The sequence below is a fragment of the Melanaphis sacchari genome, unplaced genomic scaffold, assembly GCF_002803265.2.
Source record: "Melanaphis sacchari strain LSU unplaced genomic scaffold, SCAv2.0 Contig7_pilon_pilon, whole genome shotgun sequence".
NCBI lineage: Eukaryota > Metazoa > Arthropoda > Insecta > Hemiptera > Aphididae > Melanaphis > Melanaphis sacchari.
In genome coordinates this window covers 5,392,947-5,416,559 of record NW_020271560.1, presented here as the reverse complement: position 1 = coordinate 5,416,559, position 23,613 = coordinate 5,392,947, and the positions used below count along the sequence as shown (strand labels likewise).

The 23,613-nt window shown below is 26.8% G+C and overlaps 3 protein-coding genes across 5 annotated transcripts; 1 reads left to right on the top strand and 2 right to left on the bottom strand.

Moving 5' to 3' along the window:
- Positions 1-1,878: 1,878 nt before the first annotated feature.
- LOC112601910 (probable ATP-dependent helicase PF08_0048) lies at positions 1,879-11,469 on the bottom strand. The gene is made up of 13 exons (XM_025349789.1): positions 10,595-11,469; positions 10,354-10,532; positions 9,561-10,286; positions 9,092-9,476; positions 8,502-9,010; positions 8,214-8,441; positions 4,668-7,196; positions 4,383-4,599; positions 3,683-4,158; positions 3,251-3,411; positions 3,014-3,174; positions 2,619-2,885; positions 1,879-2,545 (listed from the first exon to the last, which is right to left on the bottom strand). The coding sequence occupies exons 1-13, from the start codon at positions 10,995-10,997 to the stop codon at positions 2,121-2,123; spliced, it is 6,666 nt and encodes a 2,221-aa protein (XP_025205574.1). The 5' UTR covers positions 10,998-11,469; the 3' UTR covers positions 1,879-2,120.
- Positions 11,470-12,085: 616 nt separating this feature from the next.
- LOC112601864 (rasGEF domain-containing serine/threonine-protein kinase X-like) lies at positions 12,086-19,453 on the top strand. 3 transcript variants are annotated; one of them, XM_025349697.1, is made up of 10 exons: positions 12,089-12,332; positions 14,619-14,928; positions 15,330-15,378; positions 15,482-15,628; positions 15,759-15,841; positions 16,245-16,503; positions 16,578-16,794; positions 18,041-18,658; positions 18,819-19,009; positions 19,070-19,453. In XM_025349697.1, the coding sequence occupies exons 2-10, from the start codon at positions 14,633-14,635 to the stop codon at positions 19,280-19,282; spliced, it is 2,073 nt and encodes a 690-aa protein (XP_025205482.1). In that variant the 5' UTR covers positions 12,089-12,332; positions 14,619-14,632; the 3' UTR covers positions 19,283-19,453. The 3 variants fall into 3 exon arrangements, with proteins under 3 accessions (XP_025205483.1, XP_025205484.1, XP_025205482.1); XM_025349698.1 differs by lacking the exon at positions 19,070-19,453 and having other exon boundaries at positions 12,086-12,332; positions 18,722-18,912; XM_025349699.1 differs by lacking the exon at positions 19,070-19,453 and having other exon boundaries at positions 12,086-12,332; positions 18,739-18,894.
- A 1,469-nt stretch (positions 19,454-20,922) lies between these two features.
- Positions 20,923-22,863, bottom strand: LOC112601742 (FAS-associated factor 2). The gene is made up of 2 exons (XM_025349507.1): positions 22,696-22,863; positions 20,923-22,583 (listed from the first exon to the last, which is right to left on the bottom strand). The coding sequence occupies exon 2, from the start codon at positions 22,580-22,582 to the stop codon at positions 21,260-21,262; it is 1,323 nt and encodes a 440-aa protein (XP_025205292.1). The 5' UTR covers position 22,583; positions 22,696-22,863; the 3' UTR covers positions 20,923-21,259.
- Positions 22,864-23,613: the final 750 nt, after the last annotated feature.

The following is a 23,613-nucleotide window of genomic DNA, read 5'->3' as shown; positions in this document are numbered from 1 at the left end:
TGTTTTATTTAAAGATAAGTTACAACGAAAAATTAGACCAGAATTAATTTTCTTAGGTAACTTTTTCACAATATTATATAAACATAATTGTAAGTTATAACAATATAATTTATAACCATTTAAAGGCGGACATCAGGGGGGAGACTAGTCCCCTCAAATATTTCATTAGACCTCCCAAAAATCAAAACTTTTTTCAAAATGTTATTACTAGGTATATACGTATAATAATTATCTGTTAATTTTTTTGAAAATTGTAAAATATTTTACCAACAAATGTTATAGCAAATTATTATTGTATTAAACGTATTTGGTTTCCAGATAAATGACATCCAATAACATTTATTATTGTACTATAATAAAAAAGAATTTATGTAGTAATGTTAATTGTACATTTTTACATGCTGTTATTCATCTTTTTATCGCAAAACATGTACCTATGTACATGGTATATAAATATTATACATTATAATAATGATTATTGTCCATTTGTACCTACTTTACATTATTAAACCAATATTTAAGAGTTTTTCAGAAAATCAAACATTATTCCTTAATTTGCAAAAACTATTTACAGTAACATTGACAATTCCAATCAGTTCGACTACTTACAAAAGAAATTTTAGTGTAATGAAAAATTAAAAACTTGGCTAAGGACATTGATATTTCAGATTAGGTTTAGCAACTTTCTATATTATATATTGAAAAAGATATGTCCAAAAATATTAATAACAATGATATTTTAAATACCTTTGTCGATAAAAACAGATATTTGTTATTAATATAAAATTAATTATTAATTATTCATAAATTTATATTATTTAGTATTTTTTATTACTTATAAATATTTATATATTTTATTAGTAGTATGTTGTACTCCTATATAGAAATAGGATGTGGGGGCGAAGCCCTTGTGGGTTACTTTACAATAAATTATAATAGCCCCCTAAAAATTCAATCAAATGCCTGCCAATGTAACCATTGAATTAGTCGTAAAAAAAAAAAATAAGGTATTTAATAGTATACTCATCGGTTTCATTTACAAGTATGTGCACTTAAATTGTATTACAAGTTTTGGTTAATGTTTAATGATAAAAGTAATCATTTTTTAAATATTTATTGATTACTTTAAGTGTAATTATTATTTTAAATAATCTTCTGAACTTTTTGTTTTATCCTTTTATTATCACAACAAACAAAACTTAACTATAAATAATTATTTTATTCAAATAAAATTGTATAACAAAATTTTTGTAAATAAATAGAACTTCTGATGACTGTTAGATAGTTCTACAATCTTGTTTTTGTAAAAACAATGTAATATGTGATATATAACGCCACAAAATAATTTTGAAAGTTACAAACTTCAATAAATTGGCATTAAACATAGTATACTCGCATCAGAATCAATTTATTTTTATTTTTACTAAATACATAGTTTAAATTGGGAACTTCTGTATTAATTCAAGAGTATTTTTAAAGGAACAAAATAACGAATGACCATCATAAATTGTATTAATTTAAGTTTTATCTATTTTTTTTTTTTTTTTTAAACACACTTACATTATACCTAAATATCTATAGTTTATAATTACTTATATGCTCGTTTAAAGTAGTATAATTTTGAAATAGAAAACGTAATAAATTAATTTTTTAAAAAACTTAGATCGATAATTAAAAAAAAAAATGATGTATAACAATGTCAACAAACATGAACTAAACAATAATATAAACATATTTAAAATATTAATAAGTCTATCATCAATTATTATTCCGCTACTCACACTGATTAATAACCAAAATTAATTTATTATTTTAAACACAATTTTCAATTATTATAATATAATTTTGAAGAAACAGGAACATGCAAAAAAAATGCTTGATAGTATTAATTATCCAAAGTATAAATTTTAAATAGTTTAGGAAAATACTGACAAGTTATTTTTGCTGAGTTTAAACATTTTTTTTCTCTTTTTTTTTTTTTTATATAAAATATTTGTACAAAACAACATATTTCGTTTAGGATAAAATTTCTAATATACATGTCAAATATATATATTTACATTGTTGAATGTACACATAAAACTTAAGTCTTATAATAAAAACAATGAATTTTTATTGCATTATTGCGAAGAAGAGGGACGGTGAAATTGCGGTGGATAATTATTATTATAAGATTGAGGCAACCTTGGGGGGTATTCATTTCTTACAGGATACTTATCAAATGATCTTGGATAGTCTGGTGGATATCTAGGTCCATAACATGAACTAGGTGCTGGATCGGCCTGTATACCTATTTCAGATGATTTATGAGGTCGCTCAAATTTTGTTAATGTTATTGAGGACGGTAATTTGGGAGACTGGTATGAAGATGATGGTATGGCAGGTGATGTTGACTGTGTAATAGCATTAGACAAATGAGCTGGAGACATATATGACGGAGAATGAACAGATCTTGATGGTGATGGTATATGTTTAGGCGTTATTGAAATGCTAGAATTATTTCTTAATAAATTTGAACGGTTTCTTAATTGTTGCATAGAAGCATCTATAAAGTAACACATTAATTTTATAAAATACTTAATACATTGTATATAATGAATATTATTATTGTTACAAACCGTTTTTGGATCCTGGATTAAAACTACTTTCTAATGGATGTGGCCTATTGTACGTCATTGTAGAAGGATGAGCAGATTGTTGTGGAATAAATGGTTGGCTTGGTACTGCTAGGTTATTTGATTTATTAGCTGATGTACGGATAGCAATTATTTTACCGCTTTCCAACTGCATATAAATTCCTTTAGGACTTTTCAGTACCATTACTTTTTGACCAGCTTTCAGTACAATTGAACCACGATCACCAGCATTTGTTGGAATTACAACATCTTAGAAAAAATACATAAGTATTAGATTTTGTTTTTAGAAACATAAAATACTCAGTTGGTCTGTTTCAAGTTAATTGACATGATCAGTTTCAGAAAATATTATAAATTAAATAACAATTATTAATTACCAAGTGGTAAAGTCATTTCTTGAGCAGTCATTCCTTGTTTTTGCCAGACTTCAGCTGGTATCCATCTACGGTTTAAAGCATTTCTGCTAGCCATTACTGCTGATGTATTAGACATTGACTGCATTGGGCGTACACTGGCCATTGGTTTACCCATTTGATTTCTATATAAAATAAACAATTACACTGAATAAGGTGATACAAACAATATAATATACATTTTAATATTTCAACTCTAACCTATACAATGAAGATGTAGTATTTTGACCATAATATGAATACATTGGTCTTGTATTTGCTTTTTTTTCCATTTCATAACTTCTTTTAGCTAACCTTTTTTCAGCTTGCGATAATTTTTTGTCTTTACGATCCACAAACAATGATTCATGTTGAAATGGTTCCTAAACATTATTAAGCAATAGAACATTATAATTTATAAACAATAATAAAATTGAATTTTAAGAAAACTTCAATTTCAAGTTTGTTATCTTTATATTATGTTTGGATAAAGTACAACTACAAAAAGTTAGACATTAATTGGTTATAAACTTAAACATAATTTAGAAGCGATTTATAACATTTATATTGATGATGTTAAATAAGTGAGTTACAAAGATAATAATTCTTGAAGTGGTGAATTCTATTTCAATGTTTAAATTTGTAATAATTTACCTTAGTTAACACAGAACTGAGATTCTCGACAATATATTTTATAACTACATCACTATAATTATCTTTAAGTGATGAAAAATCTTTGATTGGAGTAGATTCTCCATCATCCCAACATAAATTAGTTACTTCTTTGATAGACAAATGGGCATCTGGATTACATTCATCAACAACACGATCTGCCATTACCTGTTTGTTTATCTGCCTATCATAGATTTTTTTTTCTAAACAATTATCTGTAACTAATCTATAGACAAAACATGGTTTTTGTTGACCATATCGGTAAACTCTGCATACAGCTTGAGTATCATGACAAGGATTCCATGATGCATCAAACACAATTACTCTATTTGCTCCAACAAGATTAATACCCAATGATCCAGCACGAGTTGATACTAAAAACAAATGCACCGTGTTACAGATGTTGAAATCATTGATTAACTTTTCACGTTCAGATGCAGAGGTACTGCCATCAAGACCTAATAATAATGAATTATTTGTTATTAATTTTAATATTATTTGATAAGTATGATGATAAATATTAATATATATTGATTATCTTATTATTATTTAAGTAATAAACTAGTAGATCTAAATTAAAATTTGTACCTAACGCGTTTTTATAAAATATATTATAACAGCTGAGTTTTAATTTTTTAAATAACTAAAACTTAAAAATAATAAAATACAATATTGTACTTACGATAATAATCACAATTTCGACACCAATTTTCATCTTTTCCAGGTATTTTATTTCGTTGCAAAAATTCTTCTATTAAGTCTAATGTGAACAATGATTGACTAAATAATAAAACACGATCTCCAATTCGAACAGATTCTTCAACAATAGCAAATAACAATGACATTTTTGCTGAAGCTTCAATCATACCAGGTACATAATCATTAAATAATTCAACAGCCTAAAAACCATTTAATTATTACAAAATATTGTATTCGATTAAAAATTGATAATTATTTTATAACTTACCCAATCATATGGTATTCCTGGTTCTTCTTTTCCACTTTTCATTAAAAGTGAAGGATTTTTTATTTCACCTTCTTCTAGTGTTGATAACTTTGGATCCATTGTATCTTCTATAGAATGTGAATCTTTGTTTATGGAAAAAGAAGTACTTTTTTCATCGTGAGATTGATCAATGTCAATATTATTGCTGGTTCCACCATATTCATATTTAGTTTTATTGTCTAACGAACGAAATGGTGGCAATGGATTTACATCTTGGCTAGTCATAGTGCAAGGTGCAGGATTCTTACGTTCAGGTGGTTGATATGAACGTTCAGGTCCAGGAATGTTATCTAGTATATCAGATATACTACCCAATGGAGTACTAGAACTTGGAGTGTATGGAGGGTACATAGATGAATAATTTGAATATCTTGAATAAGAATCATTAGAATTCGAAACATTAAAACGATTAGATTCTGAATACATTTTCATTTCATTTTGATTGTGACCTCCAGACATTAAACCAATTCCTCTTCCAGTAATTTGTTGTACATTTGTTGCTCTTGAATATTGATTAGATTCAGGATCTGTTTTAGCACCTCCAGGTAACCCAGGTTTGATGTTAGATGGCAATGGACCATAGACTGGTTGATATTCATTAATTTGATTGTTTAACATGCTTGGTGGCTCCAAAAGACCAAGCAAACTTTGTCCATCGGGCTGACCAACCATAGCATTATACAATAATGCTTGTTCGTTGGCATCAGTTGTGGAGTTTAGGACACTTAACATTGCCTGATCATTAGCTAACAACATTTCTTGATCGTGTAACATCTGATCATTCAAGATATTAGGATTTTGAAATGAGGAGTCAGGTAGCATAGTACCATAATTATGATTCTGATTTGTTATATGTTGACTGGGTTCTAACAAGTAATTGTTATAGTTATTACTTGAATTATCAGTGTTCATGAATGGTTCCCTAATTGGAATCTGGCCTCGATTTGCTAATACATTATCTGAATTCTGATATTGTTGTTGTTCTTGAGTGTGCTGATGATGGTGTTGCTGTTGCTGTTGGCGTTGTTGTTGTTGTTGATGGTGTTGCAGTTGTTGTTGTTGTTGTTGATTGACAAATGTTTGATTTATTTCTTGATGTTCGTGTGCTATAGTCATTGAATGAGTATGTTGAGCTCCTTGGCTGTTTGTTAATTGACTTTGATTATTAGTATCACACAACAGCATTCCTTGGTTACTAACCCCTTGATTAACAGGATTATTGTTCATTAATCTTGGATTGTCAATTATTTGATGATTAGTTACTTGATTTTGAATAGTTTGATTGTTCAAAGTACTTTGATTATTACTTAAGCTGTTATTAATGTTCTGTGAACTTATATTAGTCGAAATAGAATTTTGAACATGTTGATGATTCAAGTTGGGTTTCTGATGATTTGTCATAACTCGATTGTTGTCAAATATACCCTCAAAACTAATAGCCATACTAGTATTATTATCGTTTCCCTGTTTTAATAAACCACTCCCATATATACCTTTATTACTTTCTGTTAAAGATGTATGGCTACTATTAAATTGAATATCTTCATTATTTCTTGAAGAACTCCCAAATATTCCTTTATTAGTACTTGTTAAAACATCTTGATTATTTGAAAACAATCCTTGATTGCTATTAGAAAGGACTTCTTGGCTATTTCCTTGGTTAAATGCTTGTCTAAATGATACTTCTTTAGAATTAGATACTACATGTTGATTTTTTATGTTACTATCATTGTTGTTACAATTATTATCAATATGCACTCCTGAATTATTTACAATCATTGATTGATTTTTTTGGATTTGTTTATTATTTATAGTAGATTTTCGATTTCGAACATTTTTTTGTTTTTGTTTTAACATTGACATTTGATCAATATTATCTAATTGCAGTCCTGAAATATTTGAGATATTTTGACAAGGTATAATCTCTTGATTTATTCCTAGAGCTGGAAAATGACCTTGGTTCACTTTCTGGACATCTGGAGAAAAACCTTGGTTGGGTATAGGTTGTTCGGATTCCTGTGTTCCTTGAGTTGTATCTTGATTAAATCCACGATTTTGATAAATATTTTGATCATTTGAACCACTAAAACTGGTTTCTTCATAATTTTGATAACTTGGCTCACTTTTTACCATTCTTATTTCTCCAACTTCTAATCTAGGATCTTGAGGATATGGATATTGACTTTTTGTTTCAGTACCTCGATTAGATTGATAATATTCTGAATTACCCTGGTAAAAATTTCCACCTTCTTTCCAATAAGAAGAATTATAGTTTTGATTATAATTGTTCAACTGTTGATTGGCAAAATTTCCCTGACTTCCATATTGTTGCGGTTGAGAAGAATAATCATCATATTGATTAGATTGCATCGATTGAGTAACAGTTGAAGTATTGTGATTATGAGTAGTAGGAGTAATAAGTTGATTATTACTTGTATTAGGCATAACTGTTGCTACAGCTGGGGTTTTCATTTGATCTTTTTTTATGTTCTGAAATTAATTTAAATTAAAAATTAATTTGAATAAGAGATAATAGTTAACAATATTATGTTTTGGAAAATATTTCTTATTTCAGAAAGTAAATGATTTTTATGACTACAAGAAAAATTTGAAATAATTTTTTATAATTATTGTTAGAATGTAATAAGTAGTTTAGCAACTAAGAGATATCATGCATTATAGTTATGTTTTAATAATAAAATCTTTTCATAAAAGAAGTCACTATTATTAAGATTTAATAATATTAAAATTAAGTAAAAATAATAAATTTTAATTTCAAAGAAAAATTAAGCTTAAATTGAATTATATTTATATATTTTAGACTAATAACTAAAATGATATTTTTTATAATTAAATTCAGTGATTATAATCTAATCTAGTATTCTAATTTAATCAACATGTCCAATCACTGTCATAGCCAGGGAAACTACTGGGACTGCAGTCTTTTTCAAAATTTCAAGTAAGCTGTAAAATACTTCTAGAGTTTTATAAATATAATATATTCATTATCCACAATAAACTGCATATTAACCTTACAAGCCTCTCCTATAAAATGAATTACCAGTCATCCTGAATCAAAATCTTAGCTACACCACTGTGTTAAACAAAAACTGTATATTTCAAGAAAAATTCTTTGAAGTTGGAATTTCATTTTAAAGATATAAAATATACAAATCGGGGTTAAAATACATATTTTGTTTACAATTTTAATAGTTAACAATATATTACTTTTTTTTTTTTTAAATTTTTTTAAAAGCTTGATCATTTTTTTAAGGTAGTAGGGAAGTTGGGAATGAGATTAGGTAGAAATTAACTTATACTCTATTTTAAGCGTTTCTTAATAACAATAAAATAATACTTGTTCATTAGTATTTGTTATAATTTAATTTAACTAATAATGAAATTCATAAAAACATTCTTTTAGGTATGAAAATAATTTAATTAAATTTATCCCTAAAATTGTTTATAAAAATAAATGATATAATGTAATATAATTATATTAACTACCTTGCGATTTGGATTGTTTTTTAATTCTTTGGAATTAGGATTCATTCCTCCTCCTTTTGGCCATCGATTTCTAGAGCGTTTTGATGCTGCAGAAGGAGAAGTAGCTGGGGTAGGTCCTAAAGGTGTACCCAAAGGTGTACTAGCTTCTTCAAGATCTAAATCAATTTCAGCTTCATCCAATGAACGTTTTTTCAAAAAATAGTATAGAATGTCAGGATGATTCCAGATCTAAACATGTATAAAATAATAAAAAATGTAAAATAATTATTATTGTTTTAAGCAACTTACTTTACAACAAACTGCAAATGCTTTTAATGGATTAGGTACAGCTTTTTTCCGCACAACCTCATTCATGAATCGATCATACAGCAATCGTTGTAATGGAGTCATACGAACAAGTAACACAAATTCTTCTTTTTGTGGTAATGTTTTTTCTAATACAGAATGACTTCTTCGTTGAACAAACCCTTCTAAAAGAGAATGCAAAACATGTGCTCTATGCCTCATCAACCTAATATCTTGAGGCGTACTGTCAATACATTGACCGTTTTGAATAGGTCTTTCAAACATGTTACTGAATTCAGTTTTTGTTCCCAAGTAATTTGGACGGACAAAATCTACCATACACCAATATTCTAATAAGTTATTTTGTAGTGGATATCCTGTTAACACTATACGACGACGACTTTCAATTTCTTTAAGAGATTGTGAAGTTGAGGCATGGCTGTTTTTAATTCTATGTCCTTCATCACAGATTACTAAATCTGGTCCAGGTTTTACTAATGCATCTCTCATTTCTAAAAAATAAAAATAAAATAATAAATTTATTAAAACGTTTTCATTAAAATTATTTAACCATATTCAAATTAAATGTTTACCATCAAGCAATGGTTTATTCTTTTCATCATAAAAATCGTCATCAATTTGTTTTTTATTTCGTTTTTTTCTTGGTTTCCTAGAAGTTAATTGTCTGTAAAGCTCATAGCCCATTAGTAAAACACCACCTTCAACTCGCCAGTTTTCAATGACTTTGCCTCGCGCTGATATAGTCTTATGAAAGTCATTAAGAACAAATAGAGGAAACTGTCTATAAATAATATCACCACTATTCATTGTATTATCTGAAGAATTTTTATGATCATCAGGTAGTGGAAGCCACATATTAAATTCGGCCATCCAATTTTGTAAAGTATTTATAGGCATAATACATAACACATGTTTTGCAGGCGTATTTCTCAAAAAAACATCACAAAATGAAACAACCTAAAAGAATAATATTTAAATGGTTTAAAATAGTCATACATACAAAACTATATTTTTAGAAATTAGAAAAAAATACAAAATTACCTGAAGTGTTTTTCCTAATCCCATTGAATGGGCAAGTATGCACCCAAATCCTTTTGAAGATTTAAACCTTTCAAGAGATTCAACAACATTATCATACAAAAATCTTACGCCTCCAATTTGATGAGGTTTAATAACACGTGCAATTTGAGGAGCTAAGAAAACATCTGGCTCATTATCTGGATGGCCAACATTTATAAGAACTCGTCCAGATTCATCTGGTAAATTATACGCATCATTTGTATGCATACCACTGTTGTGTGTATCATCATCTGCTAAATCTTCTTCTTCTTCGTCGCCAGATATTAATATACAATCATCATCTGAGCTTTGAGGTTTTTGTTCAACTTCTTCTTCGCTTTCACTACTTATAGTAACAACTTCGGCTATTTTTACTGGTTTTATTGGAGCGATTGAAACAGAAGACGTTACCATGTGTGGTTCACTAACATCTCCAAGCTTTGAAGCTATAGATGATAATTTATCAATTTCACTTGATTCTTTTGCAGCATCTGGTTGATTTTTTAAAATTTCTAACATCTTTTTATTAAATATCTGTGGTGATCCAGAATCAGTAGATATAACAATTGTATTAGGTTTAGGTTGAATTTGCGGTTCAGTAGGTGCAGAACTTTTTTTAATTAATGATGTAGTTCCTCCTTGAAGCAAAGACATAACACGATCCTGAGCTTTAGAATTTTGTCTATTGATTGCAATTTGTTTTTGGACCTAATAATTTAAGAATAATTAATTTAATTAGAAATGTCATTAAAAATAAACAATTTATTTAACATACATCTCTAATAATACGTTGTTGTTCTTGTACTCTACGTAATCTTTCCATTTCTTGTCTTTGTGCAGCCAAGGTTGATTCATCTAATTTTGTTTCGTCCATCACTTCGCGAATATTTCTTCTCAAATTAGTTGGTCGCTTCTCTGATGTTGTTTGATTATCTGGATCTTCGTCACTAATTCCTAAACAAAAATGTAAATTAATTAAAAATTATGTATAACTAAAATAAAATAAAGGTACACACTTTCTTCATTCATTTTGGCTTTTTTCGGGGTTTGATCATCTTCTTCCTCGCCTGATTTTCTTTTAGAATTAGCTTCAATTTCTTCATCAGTTTGTTCATTGTTTTTGCTCTCGTTTTCTGATTCATTTTCTATGTGTTCTATGTGTTCTGATTCTAATTTGACTTCAATATCTTCATTAACTTCTGTAGGAATATCAGATACTTCGGAATTATCTACAGTTTTTGAAATCTCTGGTGTCTTATTCGTATCTTCTTCACTACCACTAAAATCGTCGTCTTCTTCGCTACAGTCGTCTTCTTCTTCTTCTTCATTTTCCATAGGCTTAGGCAATGGCTTTTCTTCAGGTGGTTGAACCCTTTGAACAGTTAAATTCGCGTATCGTGATAAATTAAATGGATCCATTAGGAAATCACTGTATTAAAGCTAATTCCATGATACGATAAATTATTCTAAAACTGTTTATTTACGTCCAACAACACCACTACTAATAAACATTAAATAATCGAATACGAATAACTAAGAGGTAATAACTATTAGATAGATAGATAGATAGATAGATAGATAATAATAAAATAATAATATTATCAAAACAACAAGACGTTTTATTCACGGGTCCCTATCATAAACTCGAGCAGGACACACGGCATTCGAGATTAAAACTTAGCACCGTAAACCGTCGAGATATTGTTGATTGTTCGTAAACTTCTCTTAAAATCAATACGATGTTATAGAATACAAAAAATCACTAGGGTCTTAAAAACGTTAACTAACTCTAACATTATTATTATTATTGCGTCCGTCCATTTTCTTCTACATTCGATACATTTTTTGGAAAACATTAATCTCCGGGCAACTACAGTGTGGGTGAACAGGTATTATTCCCGCCCCTAATTGTTTTCTTTATGATTATACACTATCTATTGCATGACATGACTGTCGGAATTTAAAAAATTATGGGCTTAAAGTAATATTATTGTCTTTAAATAAAAATGATTTTCGAAAAAAAAACCGTAAACCATATTTCTGATATCAGGGTGTTAATCTAGGTATAGTATTAATAATTATAAAAGAATTGATTATAATTCTGCGACGCACATTCAAAGTGTAATTAACGAGAGGACGGATAGCTTATTCTTTAGGATTCCATCTAGGGTAAATAAGCATCAGTGGCGCGATTAATGTTAAAAGCTAATGTCTTTTATAATAATCGATGTTTAATCTATAAATCTCAAATTTTCGAAATGATTTCAAAAATAAGACGGATTTTTGTGATTTTCTCTAAGTCTGAATAAGTAAAATATAATGAATTGAATGTGCATATTTTCGATTCACAAAAAAGGGAAAGCTTATTACAAGTTTACGTCCGGTAACATTGGCCACACTGCAATGTTGACATGAATGAAGTATTGAAAAGTGTGTATGCGTAAAAAATTTAACAAGTTATGAGAAATGAGATTTAATTAATTCTTATCTGATTTTCTAGACAATTTTTATTAATTTGTCATTTTTTATGTTCTGAAGAGTGCAGTGTACATCTTCATTATTCGTTTACATAGTTTTTACTTTTTTCTATCATTAATACAGACAATTGAGTGACATTTAATAACTAATCGATTTACGTGATTATTTATTATTAATTGTATTATTTAATTTCACTTAAACATAACTACTCTTCCTAGTTGGCATTATAAAATAAGTAAAATTATTAGAATGGACGTGGAATCAATAGAAAATCCAGTAAGTTAATTGTATATTTTTAATACAAAACTGTTTACTCATTGAAATTTAATAACCACAATTCATCAATAAAAACATAAACATTAATGATAAAGATATGATTGGCAAATGTATATTAGTAGTTAAATAAATATATATATTCATATATATAATCAATACTTCAAAAATGGTCGAATTTTTTTATTTGCAAGTTATATGAATATTATTTATCAAATACATAATTCATAACAATGAATTTGATATTATTGTGATAAATTTAAAGGAAATAATTAATTCTAATGTTACTTCATACTTGCTTAGAACCTCTATTTTTAAATAAAATGAGTCATTCTTTTCTTTTTTTAAAATATTTTGTTATTTTGTTAGAAAATACATTTATAATCATACTATCAACTTGATATTCAAATGTTTACTATAGTTAAATTTGTAAACAAAAAAAAAAAAATCCTTGATGTAAAATAAATTATAATTGTATTCAAAATAAATACTCATATTACCTTCTCAAAATGCAATTCATTAAAACAAAAATTAAACATTTAATTTATTTTAAATTTAAATTGTTATCAATTTGTTATTATTTTCTACAGTTATAGTCATTAAATAATATTTTAAAAACAATAAGTGTGTAAATACCATAGCATTGTTGAAACTTAGAAATTTCACAACATTTACAATTTGTTTTTGAAACTGTTCAAAGTTATCACTTGCCTAAGTATCTAATAACAGTTTACGAGTTTTTGTAACTTTCTCTGTAATGCATAACTTATCTTATCATTATAAATTTGTAGTAAATTAAGTTTAAAGTATAGAGTGTATAGTTTTTTAAACTAAATATATTTTTAACCAATTATAATTTATTAAATTAATTTAGTTTTATTAATATAATATATTACAAACATTATTTTTAGATTTAAGTATATAACATTTTCTAAACTCAGTGACACTGAACATTTATCTAAAGTGAGATGATATCCCAGTACTTTTTGTTGCATGCTTTTTATTACTCGTTTAAATATTTAATAGGTATGTACAATATGCAACATGTCTGTATATTTTTCATTTTAACTTCTTACAAAAACTTTTGTATTATGTTCAATAAAACTATAATACAGCTTTTTCTATAACTTTTAAAACAAATAAATTTATATTTAAATACAAGTTACTAATTTTAAATTGCTGAGCTGAACAATAAATATATCAAGTGTATTAATTTTACAATGTTTTACTATTTTTTTTTTTTTTTTGTCTGTCTTGACCTTTTGAAACACTAACAATTTTGAGGATGGCTTCTGGAAATAAATTATATTTAGTTGGTACTTTGTGTAATCAAAAGTTAAAAATTCTCACTACTTTTAAAATAACTGAAAATAAAACAATAAGAACAGAAATTTTTACTCAAATCCAGTTTTTGATAAAATCTATTTTATTATTATTCAAAGTTATAATTTATATTCAGTACGTCATGTAATAATAAAAATTATACATGTTCAATAAAAAAAAAAAACATTCAAATCTTTCAGTTTTTAAAAATTTAATCCAGGTTTTTCATGAGAAGTTCTCATTTAAATCTTTAAAAATGTATAATCATGTTTGTATTTATATTAATTTTAAGTTAAAATTAAAATTTTGAGGAAATAGAAGTTTAAACAAAGAATAATGACTTTATTTTGTTGTCTTCAAAAAAAAATATTATATACATACACAAATAAATTTTCAAAATATTTAGATTAATTTTAAGCTATTGCTTATTTATACAACTAATCTATCACATTATTCTACTGTGAATCCAGTATTAACCTAAAATTTAAGAACAATGATATATAATATAAAAACACAATATTTTTATATTTGTTATCCATTCAATATTAATTAAAAAAATCTTAACTTTTATTTTTGAGATGTAAAAATTTTAATTTTGATCCTTTTTTTAGAAGTTACTAAGCACTATCTTTTTATACGTCTATATGAAATAAATGTATTAGTTAATGGTTAATTATTTCTCCAAATATCTCCATTACTTTAAATTAGGTTTCTTCTTCAACAAAAAATACTTTTTGTTAGTACATTAGGCTAATTTGATGATTAAAAGAAGTTATTAATGAAAATTCTATTTAATTAATTAAATTTCTTTTATTAATTGTTTTTTGTAAGTTGTATTTTAATTATAGTCTCTTATTATCTGCAAACTACAATGCTTCATTTACAATTGTTTTACCTTAAAATGTTTGCCAGCAGTTTCCATTATCAATAAATATATTTTTCAATTTTGTTTGTAAATCTTTTCAGGTTATTAAGTTGTTATGACAAATTACGTGACTACTATGGAAGAGAAGGCTGAGTTCCAACGTAAAGAAGGATGTCGATTGAAAGGCAATTCTTGTTGTGCTCTTAAGCATGCTGTGCGTTCACTTACAAATTTAGATGACTTTCTTAGTGAACGTATTGGTGAAGGTTTCTTCTCTGAAGTATACCGTGTAACTCACCAAACTACTGGAAAAGTAATGGTACTCAAAATGAATATCAAACAATCTAATCGATTCAATATGCTAAAAGAAGTGCAGCTTATGAACAAACTTTCACATCCTAACATACTTGGGTATGAAAATAAATAAGATTAATATGGTTAAACTATTTTGTATTTAAAACTTTTAGAGGGACTTATTAATAACTCCAATATTTATTTTAATTTAAATTTTGTTGTGATTATGCATAGATTATACATAAATATAAACATATAACAATTGAAAAATATTAATGTGGAAGTTAAAAATATATACATATACTGCATATATATACATATATTTGGTACTTCAGTTTTTTAAGTTTTTTGGTAGATTAGCCCATAAAGTTTTGTACTATTTACTCCTATGCATCTATACCTACAAGTAATAGCTTATTGTTGGTTATGACAGTAGCATAATAAATTTTGTTTATGTTCAAAATGTACCTAACCTAACTATAATATATGAACATTTATTGAATTGATTGTTATTTTAGATTTGAAGGTGCTTGTGTATATAAAGGACAACTCCATGCATTAACTGAGGTAATTATAACACTGATATCTTGTATATTTGTTCATAATGTTCAATATTAAATGTTTAAAAGTATTCATTCAAAATAATTTAATAATGAATTCTACTTATTAGTATATCAATGGTGGAAGTTTGGAACAATTACTTGAGTCTGATATTGAACTATCATTTAAAATAAGAATGAAAATAAGTCTTGATATTGCAAGGGGCATGAAGTATCTTCATTCAAGAGACATATTTCATCGTGATTTAACTTCTAAAGTAAATATACACAACTGAATTATAAATTCTGAACTTTTTTTAATCAAATAAAATTATTGTTTAATATTACTTAACATTGTTATTTAAAATATACTAAATATGATATTATTAAACAATTTAAAATTTTTAGAATGTTTTAATTAAAAAAAATGAATCAACTAAAGATCTGACTGCTGTTGTAGCTGATTTTGGACTAGCTGCAAAAATACCAAAGTGAGTTATATTATTTTTTTTTAACATTTAAATTCTATTGATATCTTAAGTAATATGATATGTTACTTATAAAATATGTTCATAATGTAAAAATAATTATCCAAATTTGTATTTCCATGCTAAATAAAATATTGTTATTTGTCTACATTGATTTTTTAAAAAGAAATTGAAATTGAAATATGTACATATTTAATATACATTATATTTAAAATTTACCTTTTGTAAAGACACTTATAAAAATAAAAATGTAATTAAAAAATGTAAAGTCATTTTATTTGCTATTAAACTATCATTATTCTTTAACATAATATCTTGTTTATTAATTATGTCCATTAATCTCAATTATTTTTAAAACATAAAATAAATGAATTGTTTTCTTAGTAATTTTTTGTTTATTTATTAGGAAAGGACAAAGGTTACAACAAGTTGGATCACCTTGGTGGATGTCACCAGAATGTGTTAAAGGGAATGTATATAATGAAAGTAGTGATGTTTTTAGTTATGGAATTGTGTTATGTGAAATTATTGCTAGAGTGAAAGCAGATCCAGATATTTTACCTAGAACACAAAATTTTGGCCTGGATTATATAGCTTTTGTTGAGTTATGTTCGTCTTGCCCTCCACCAACTATGTTTCTTAAATTAGCATTTTCTTGCTGCCATGTAAGATAATTATTTAACTATATTTTTATATATTATATATATTATATGATTATTTCATTATATGTTTCTTAAAGTTGGATGCCAAATCACGTCCAACTTTTAAAGAAATTGTTGAACAACTAGAAGAAGCAATTGCTTTTCCACTTACCATAAGTTCAAATTTATCTGGGTCACGGAGATGTCCAGTTATTACTACTCGGTCAAATCCTTGCTCAACAGCGATGGTAGAAGCACGAAGTGAAGAGTTCCTGCTGCAAAATAATGGACCTGAAGAAAACAATCACAAAAAATGTAGTTATGAATATTTTATTTCATTATTTATTATTTATTAGTTGAATTACTTGTCGTTGCAGGGTTACAGTAATAAAATAAGATTGTTGAATAATTATATTTAGGTATATAAATATGAATAATGAATATATAATTATAATAATACAACAATAATGATGTTTAGAAAAAACATAAAATGTAAATTTAAGTTCTTAAGTTTTAATGATATTTATAAACATGGGTGTTCATTGATTTAATTTTAGGGGAGGAGTAAATATGTCAAAAAAGTCTCAAAATTTAAACTAAATAAACATTTAATCTAAGATTAATCTTGCATGTACCTACCTAGTCGTCAATATGATTTTATATATGTATTTTTTATTTCAAATCTCTATAGTGATAAAGATAGAAATAATTTTCATGCTATTTAGGTACTTAATTAGATAATATTTATAATGCTTATATTTATTATAAGATCATATTATTTTTTATGGGTGAGGGGGTGTGTAAAATTCCTCGTTTTTTCCCCCTCCCAATAGGTGCCAATATTTATAAATATACACACAACATATTCATATAGTGAAAACTACAAATATATCACTCAACACAATCAAATTGAAAGTTAAATGAAAATTTTAATATATTTGTGTATTATTATTATTATTATTATTACAGAATTTCTTTATAAAGCTACATTCATATCATTTTTGTTTTATTCGGTTTTATTTGTATTTTTAATTTTGATTTAACTGTTTTTGGTTACGGTGTTATCGAAACAATTTTATTATGGGTTTTGCCGATGATGATAGCGCAGCAGTACTGCAGACTGCAGTAGATGTAGGAATAGTGGGGGTTATCCTGATAACAACTGGTGTCGTCAACGATTGCCGTTCTGTAACGACATGGGAAACTTAATACTTCTAATAAGTAATAACTATTTAAATAATTAATCTTATGGATTTTTTTTTTCGATGGCTCATCTGCTAATCGAGTGCTTGTGTAAGAAAAATAAATCATGAAAAACGGTTCAGAAGAACTTTAATTATAAATTTATAACTGTCATAAGAAATCACCTCATGTTTTAATAATATATAAAGATTATTAATTGCATCTTTTAATATAAAAAAGTCTATATCTAAATATTAATAAAGCAGTTAAAGTATTGTATTATCTCCATTTCTACATTTTATTATCATAATTTTATATTATAAGATTTATAATAATACATTGTAAATCATTTTTACTAAATATTTTGTGTTTGATTTAGTGTGTCATAGTAGATCATTATCAGAAGATGAAGGCATATTAGCTTTTCCAGCACATACTGCTCCATCAGATAAAGCACGATGTCATTTTGTTCAACCTTTACGTTATGTGGGTGAAAGTATGTGTCGCCAAGATCCTCATTATAAGCCTTGCCCGTCCAAATCCAATCCTTTTCATAAATTGGATGCAAAGTTTCAAGGTGTTCGAAAGATACTTGCTTCAACAAATGGTTCTGATTTATTTTCATCGTGTTGTGAACTACCATCACCTGGATATATAGAAATTGATAGACGGTGTTCTTTAAGTGTATCAAGTGGTGGTACTCTTATTGCTGATTCTTCGACACCCAAAGGAAAAATGATAAACATTGATAAATCCTCAAAAAAATGTCGATCTACATCCTTACCAACATCTCCACTAATGTCTAGAGTTAGTGGAAAACGATGGATGTCATTAACAAACATAGAGAATACTACTAAAACATTTCCTACTGTAACAGTTGATTCATGTTGGACCGATCTCACTATTCCTGTCAATTCTGGTGTAGCTAATTTAAGACGGAGAGGATCATGCGAATCCGGTTTCTACAGTAGTGTTTGTGATGATTATTGTTTACCTGGTAAAAATATATTTTATAAATAATTTTTTACTTATAAATGATTCTAATGTTAAGAATTTTAAGACACTTTTAAAAAACAGTTTTATGTGCCCGATTATTTTCTTGCTGTGTGGGTAGCAAACAAAAGCAAGATCAATATTAATGAACAACATTTTGGCAGGACTTGAATGCCAGCATACAACCAATGCTTCATCAGTGACATTGTCATCTGGTTCAGCTACATCATCATTGTTCCTTGACTCTACTGGTGATGAGCATCATCTTAGACCTGGTGGTTATTGTTTTCTACATAATAATACACATCATAGTTCAGAAGATCTTTCAACGTGTAATGAATGGGAAAGCCATCAAGTAATTTCAAAAAAAAATGTATAAATAATTATTTATTTTACTTAACAATATTTATTTCAGAAAACTAGACATATAAGTAAAATTGTTGAATATTTTGAAGAAAAACAGAGTCAAAGGGAGACACAACCCTCCATCCGACCAAGACGTTCAGGTCTTGTATCTGGAGTCTTACGACGAGCAACAAACACAACTAGTCCAAATGTCTGTGGCAAACGTATTTTAGTTTGTGAAGGAGCTGTAAGGTCAAAACTAAAGCTTTTTGATAGAAAATAAAATTTCTATTTAGGGTGCTACTTACCATTAAAACTTTTTTTATTATATTTTTTTTTATGGTTGGTTGTTTTCCAAAATTTGTTTCATCTAGTCATAGGTACTAAAAAATGCCAAAACAGTATATTGTATATTAAAACCATAACAATGATATTTATTTACAATAGTTGCCATTTGTTTCTTATTTTTTGGTAAGCATGTGGGGGTTTTAAATGTGTATAGAAGTTAATATATGTATTTTTTTTTTTTTTGTTTTATTTTTTTAAATATTTTATTCAGGGAACTATTATACAATTAGAAAGTTCAATTCAAAATTAAAAAGAACTATTTTTATTGTATGTTTTATTTTTCTATTTATGTTAATATGAAGAAAATTAAAGTATTTGTTATGGAACCAATAATTATCCATAGGTATATAGTTACTTTTAACTTATAGAGTAAATATATTTTTTATTCTAATGAAGGCCTTATTAAAGTTTTTATAAAAAATTTGTCAATTACTCTAAACTTTGTAAATTCTTAGTATGCTTATTGATGACTTCTTCATAAAAGGTATTATACTAAGTTGTCCATTTAACACTCATTATTTAAAACTATCAATGTTTTTGTTATACTTTCATCACATCACTTTAAATTATTTTTATTTTTTTAGTGACTGACGTGCATTTTTAATTTTATATTTCAAGAGCAGAATATTTTGTAGATTATTTCTATACATAAAAATTAAATTTTGGACTAGTAATTTACGAGTTATACTTTATTAACATTTATAGTTTTAATGAGTGAACTGGTGTGATACAAAGGTACCCTATAGAATTCTTGCTCATTTCTTAGGTCATCAATCTTTTTATACTTATAAGTAGGTATAACTTATAATTACTTGCCCAAAATATAAAATTATATGATAAATATAGATAACCATTAACAAAAACATTATACCTTTTGGCAGTGCAAGTTTGTATATGTAAGAATTTTAGTAGACTAACTATTAATAATTACTTGTTAATTATAAAATTATTTGTCTGTCTACTGAAGGTAAATTAGGTATTGATTATGTTGATGCGCTTTGTGGAGTAACTAACGGGATAGTTGAGGGTTGCAATTATAATAAATTGAAAAAAATGTTAGGATCTGAGTATTATCTAGTGTTAGGTCCTTGTAAGACAAAGACAAATTCTAATGTTATAAAAATAATAAAATACAGGATAAATTTAAAATTATAGTATTTTGTTTAAATTTTTAGTAATTAAGAAAAAGCAATATCCATAAAAATAATATAAGCTTAATATTTAAATTAAAGTTATTCATGTTTTAAAAAAATGTATAGTTACATTATCAGTATTATAATTAATATGAATGAATAGTACAATTCAAAAGTCAACAATTGTTTTATTTAATATTTCTATTGTCCATGCTCAATAACATTGTATAATAAACTATATTGATACTATTTATTCTTCAATAAAAATATTATATTTTTTTTAGATATCTTAGTAGGTTTTTATTTTAATTTATTTTTTCTCTTCAAAGAAAATTAAATTTTTTTAGTATTTTTAACCATATTATAAAAACTTTGTTGAAAAATTTAAAATAAATCTATATTAGTTAATTAAATATTAAAAAAAAAAAATTGAATCACAAAGTCAAAAACAAAACCATTTAATATAATTTATCACACATTAAAGAATATATTAAAACAATGTAGTTACTATACGTGCAAAATATATTGACCACACGATCAAATAGAAGTTAAAACAAAATTTTTTGAAGTAATGAGTAAAAGTAAAAAAAAAAAATATATTTTATGTAAATAATATGTATTATATTATAATAATTAACTGGTAATTGGTTCTACATTCTCAACTTTCAATTAAACATTTTTAAATTTAAAACACCATTATACATGTACCAATGTAATTTTCAGATTATTTTTCACATTTATAGGTACTTTTTAATAAATTATATTAATATATTATTTATTCACGAATCTAAATCGTTTATAAAGAGAACCTCCCTTTTTTGTAAGCCTGCTTGCTTAAGTGTTTTATTTCGGTCTTCAACATTCAGAACTCGTTTTGGAAAATTAGTTGCCACTTCAAAAGTATCTGGTGAACTTGGATGACAAAATACAAAATTTAAAACATCAGCTACAGGAGACATCTCTGAAAATCGCCTTTCTATTCTTACGCCACCAGGCATGATAAATACAATTGTCAATGATCCTGGTTCTTCTAGAGATGGCTCTTGTGGAATACTAGCCAACATTTCAATTTTTTGTTTTTTCAGTTCATCCTTTTGAGCTTGTTCTATCTCTTCTAACCTCACTTGTAGTAAACGTTCTTCTTGTTCTTGATACTCTTTTTCTCTTTTAATTTGCTCTTTTTCTTCATCTGCACGTAATGATTCTAAATATGCTCGGTCTTGCTGTTCACGCAGAGATTGATTAAAACTACGTTCAATCCTTTCAGCACGAGCAGCTATGAGATGTGCTTCATTAGCTTCAAATACTGACCGCAATCTTCTAATAAATTCTTCAGGTGACACAGGCCCTTCCATTCGTCCAACTAAGGTCATTCGACTTTCTCTCAGTACAACTACAGCCACATATGGATACACATTGGCCTGAAGAGCAGTAGCAACTCTATTACCTTCATTCAAATCTTGTTCACAAGCCCAAAATAATATGTTACTTTCATTTAGGAAAGAAATAACGTTGCTATTTGGCAATACAGTTGAACAAAAATTAGAACAATCGGATTGATCATTTTGATGTAAATAAATAACAAGAAATCTCAATTCTTGTTTAGCATCATTTAATGCTTGCTTATATGATCCTCTATAATAAACTGGATGTTCACTTCCATATACTGACTCATAGTTTTCAATAAATTTTCCAACATCAGCAACAGGGTCTGTAATTGGAGGTCGAGGTTCTGGCCAAACTAAACTCCAAGTAAATCGTACCACTGATACAAATGTGTTGTAAAATGTTCTCAATATGTAATCTAATACAAATGATAAAAAATTTCCAGTTCCAGAAGTCTCTGGATTAAATATTTGTTGCCTGGTCGGATCAACTAAAACTGTTGGAGCCGATGATGTTTCTGATGTACCAGCAAATACAGATGGGCGACCTTCTCTTAGATTTAACTGATCTTGAACTGCAGACTCTATATCCCAATGGTGTCTTTGTAGTACATCTCGACATGTAGGCAAACTTTCAATACCAGTAAGATCCTGAAATTGAAATAATTTGCCAATCTGTTCGGCACATAGGTCAGCGGTAAAGTCTTCTTGGTCCATTCTAAAATAGAATTTATTTTAAAAAATCGTTAAAGAAAACGTTAAAGTAAAGATAAAAAATTTATCAAATAATAAATAGTTAAATGAAAACATTATAAGTTTGATTAACTTACTTCAATAGTCCAATTTCATTGAATTACAAATTAACAAAATAGGTTAATGGAAAAAAAAATATTAATGTAAGAGTTGTTTCTCAATATAAAACATTAAAAATTGCTAGAACGGTACGTTGAAAATTAGGGAATTAAAGATTATAGTTAAACGAAAACATTTAGAAAGTTTTGACAAAATAATAATTACATTTTTATGATAAGTAAAATCAACGATGATAATTTTATGAGTATTACCAATTTATATATACTTTTGAAAAAAAAAATCCCTTTTTAAGTTGCAGATTGTGGTAAAAATATAAATAGTTTTTCAAAAAATGTTCCTTTTAACTGCAACAAATAACAATCGAATATAGATCCACTCTAGGTCTTTTCAATTTTTTGTATAAAAAATTAATCTGATTCTGCCATAAGTCATAACTCATAAGTATAAATTTACGTTGTGCACTTGTGCGTCGTATTAGGCGTAAATTTGGTCGTGGTACAATATATATGCGCATGTGTGAACGTGTTCGCCACATAATAATTAACAGCTTACACAAATATTTTCAATATATTCCACATCCACAGTCCACTACACACGCACTCTCTATTCTCTAATGTAGTGTGGTTGTGTACTTGTTTCGATCATGGCCCATTGCTTATGGCCTATGGGTATTTCGCATCGTAACATCGTTCTAATGTGTTCAGAAATTATTATAAATAATAACTAAACTGTATATTATATCTGATGCAATGTTAGTTATAAAGAACAAAAAATATGCGACAATCATTATTATACAAATAGTAAATAAAAAAAATATAATAATAGAAGAAACAAAACAAAATTCAGGCGTTTTTGTGTGAAATAATGAAACATGAAACATTTCTATCAAAGTCAAAATCAATAAGATTTTGGAGAATTATAGAAGATACTATTTA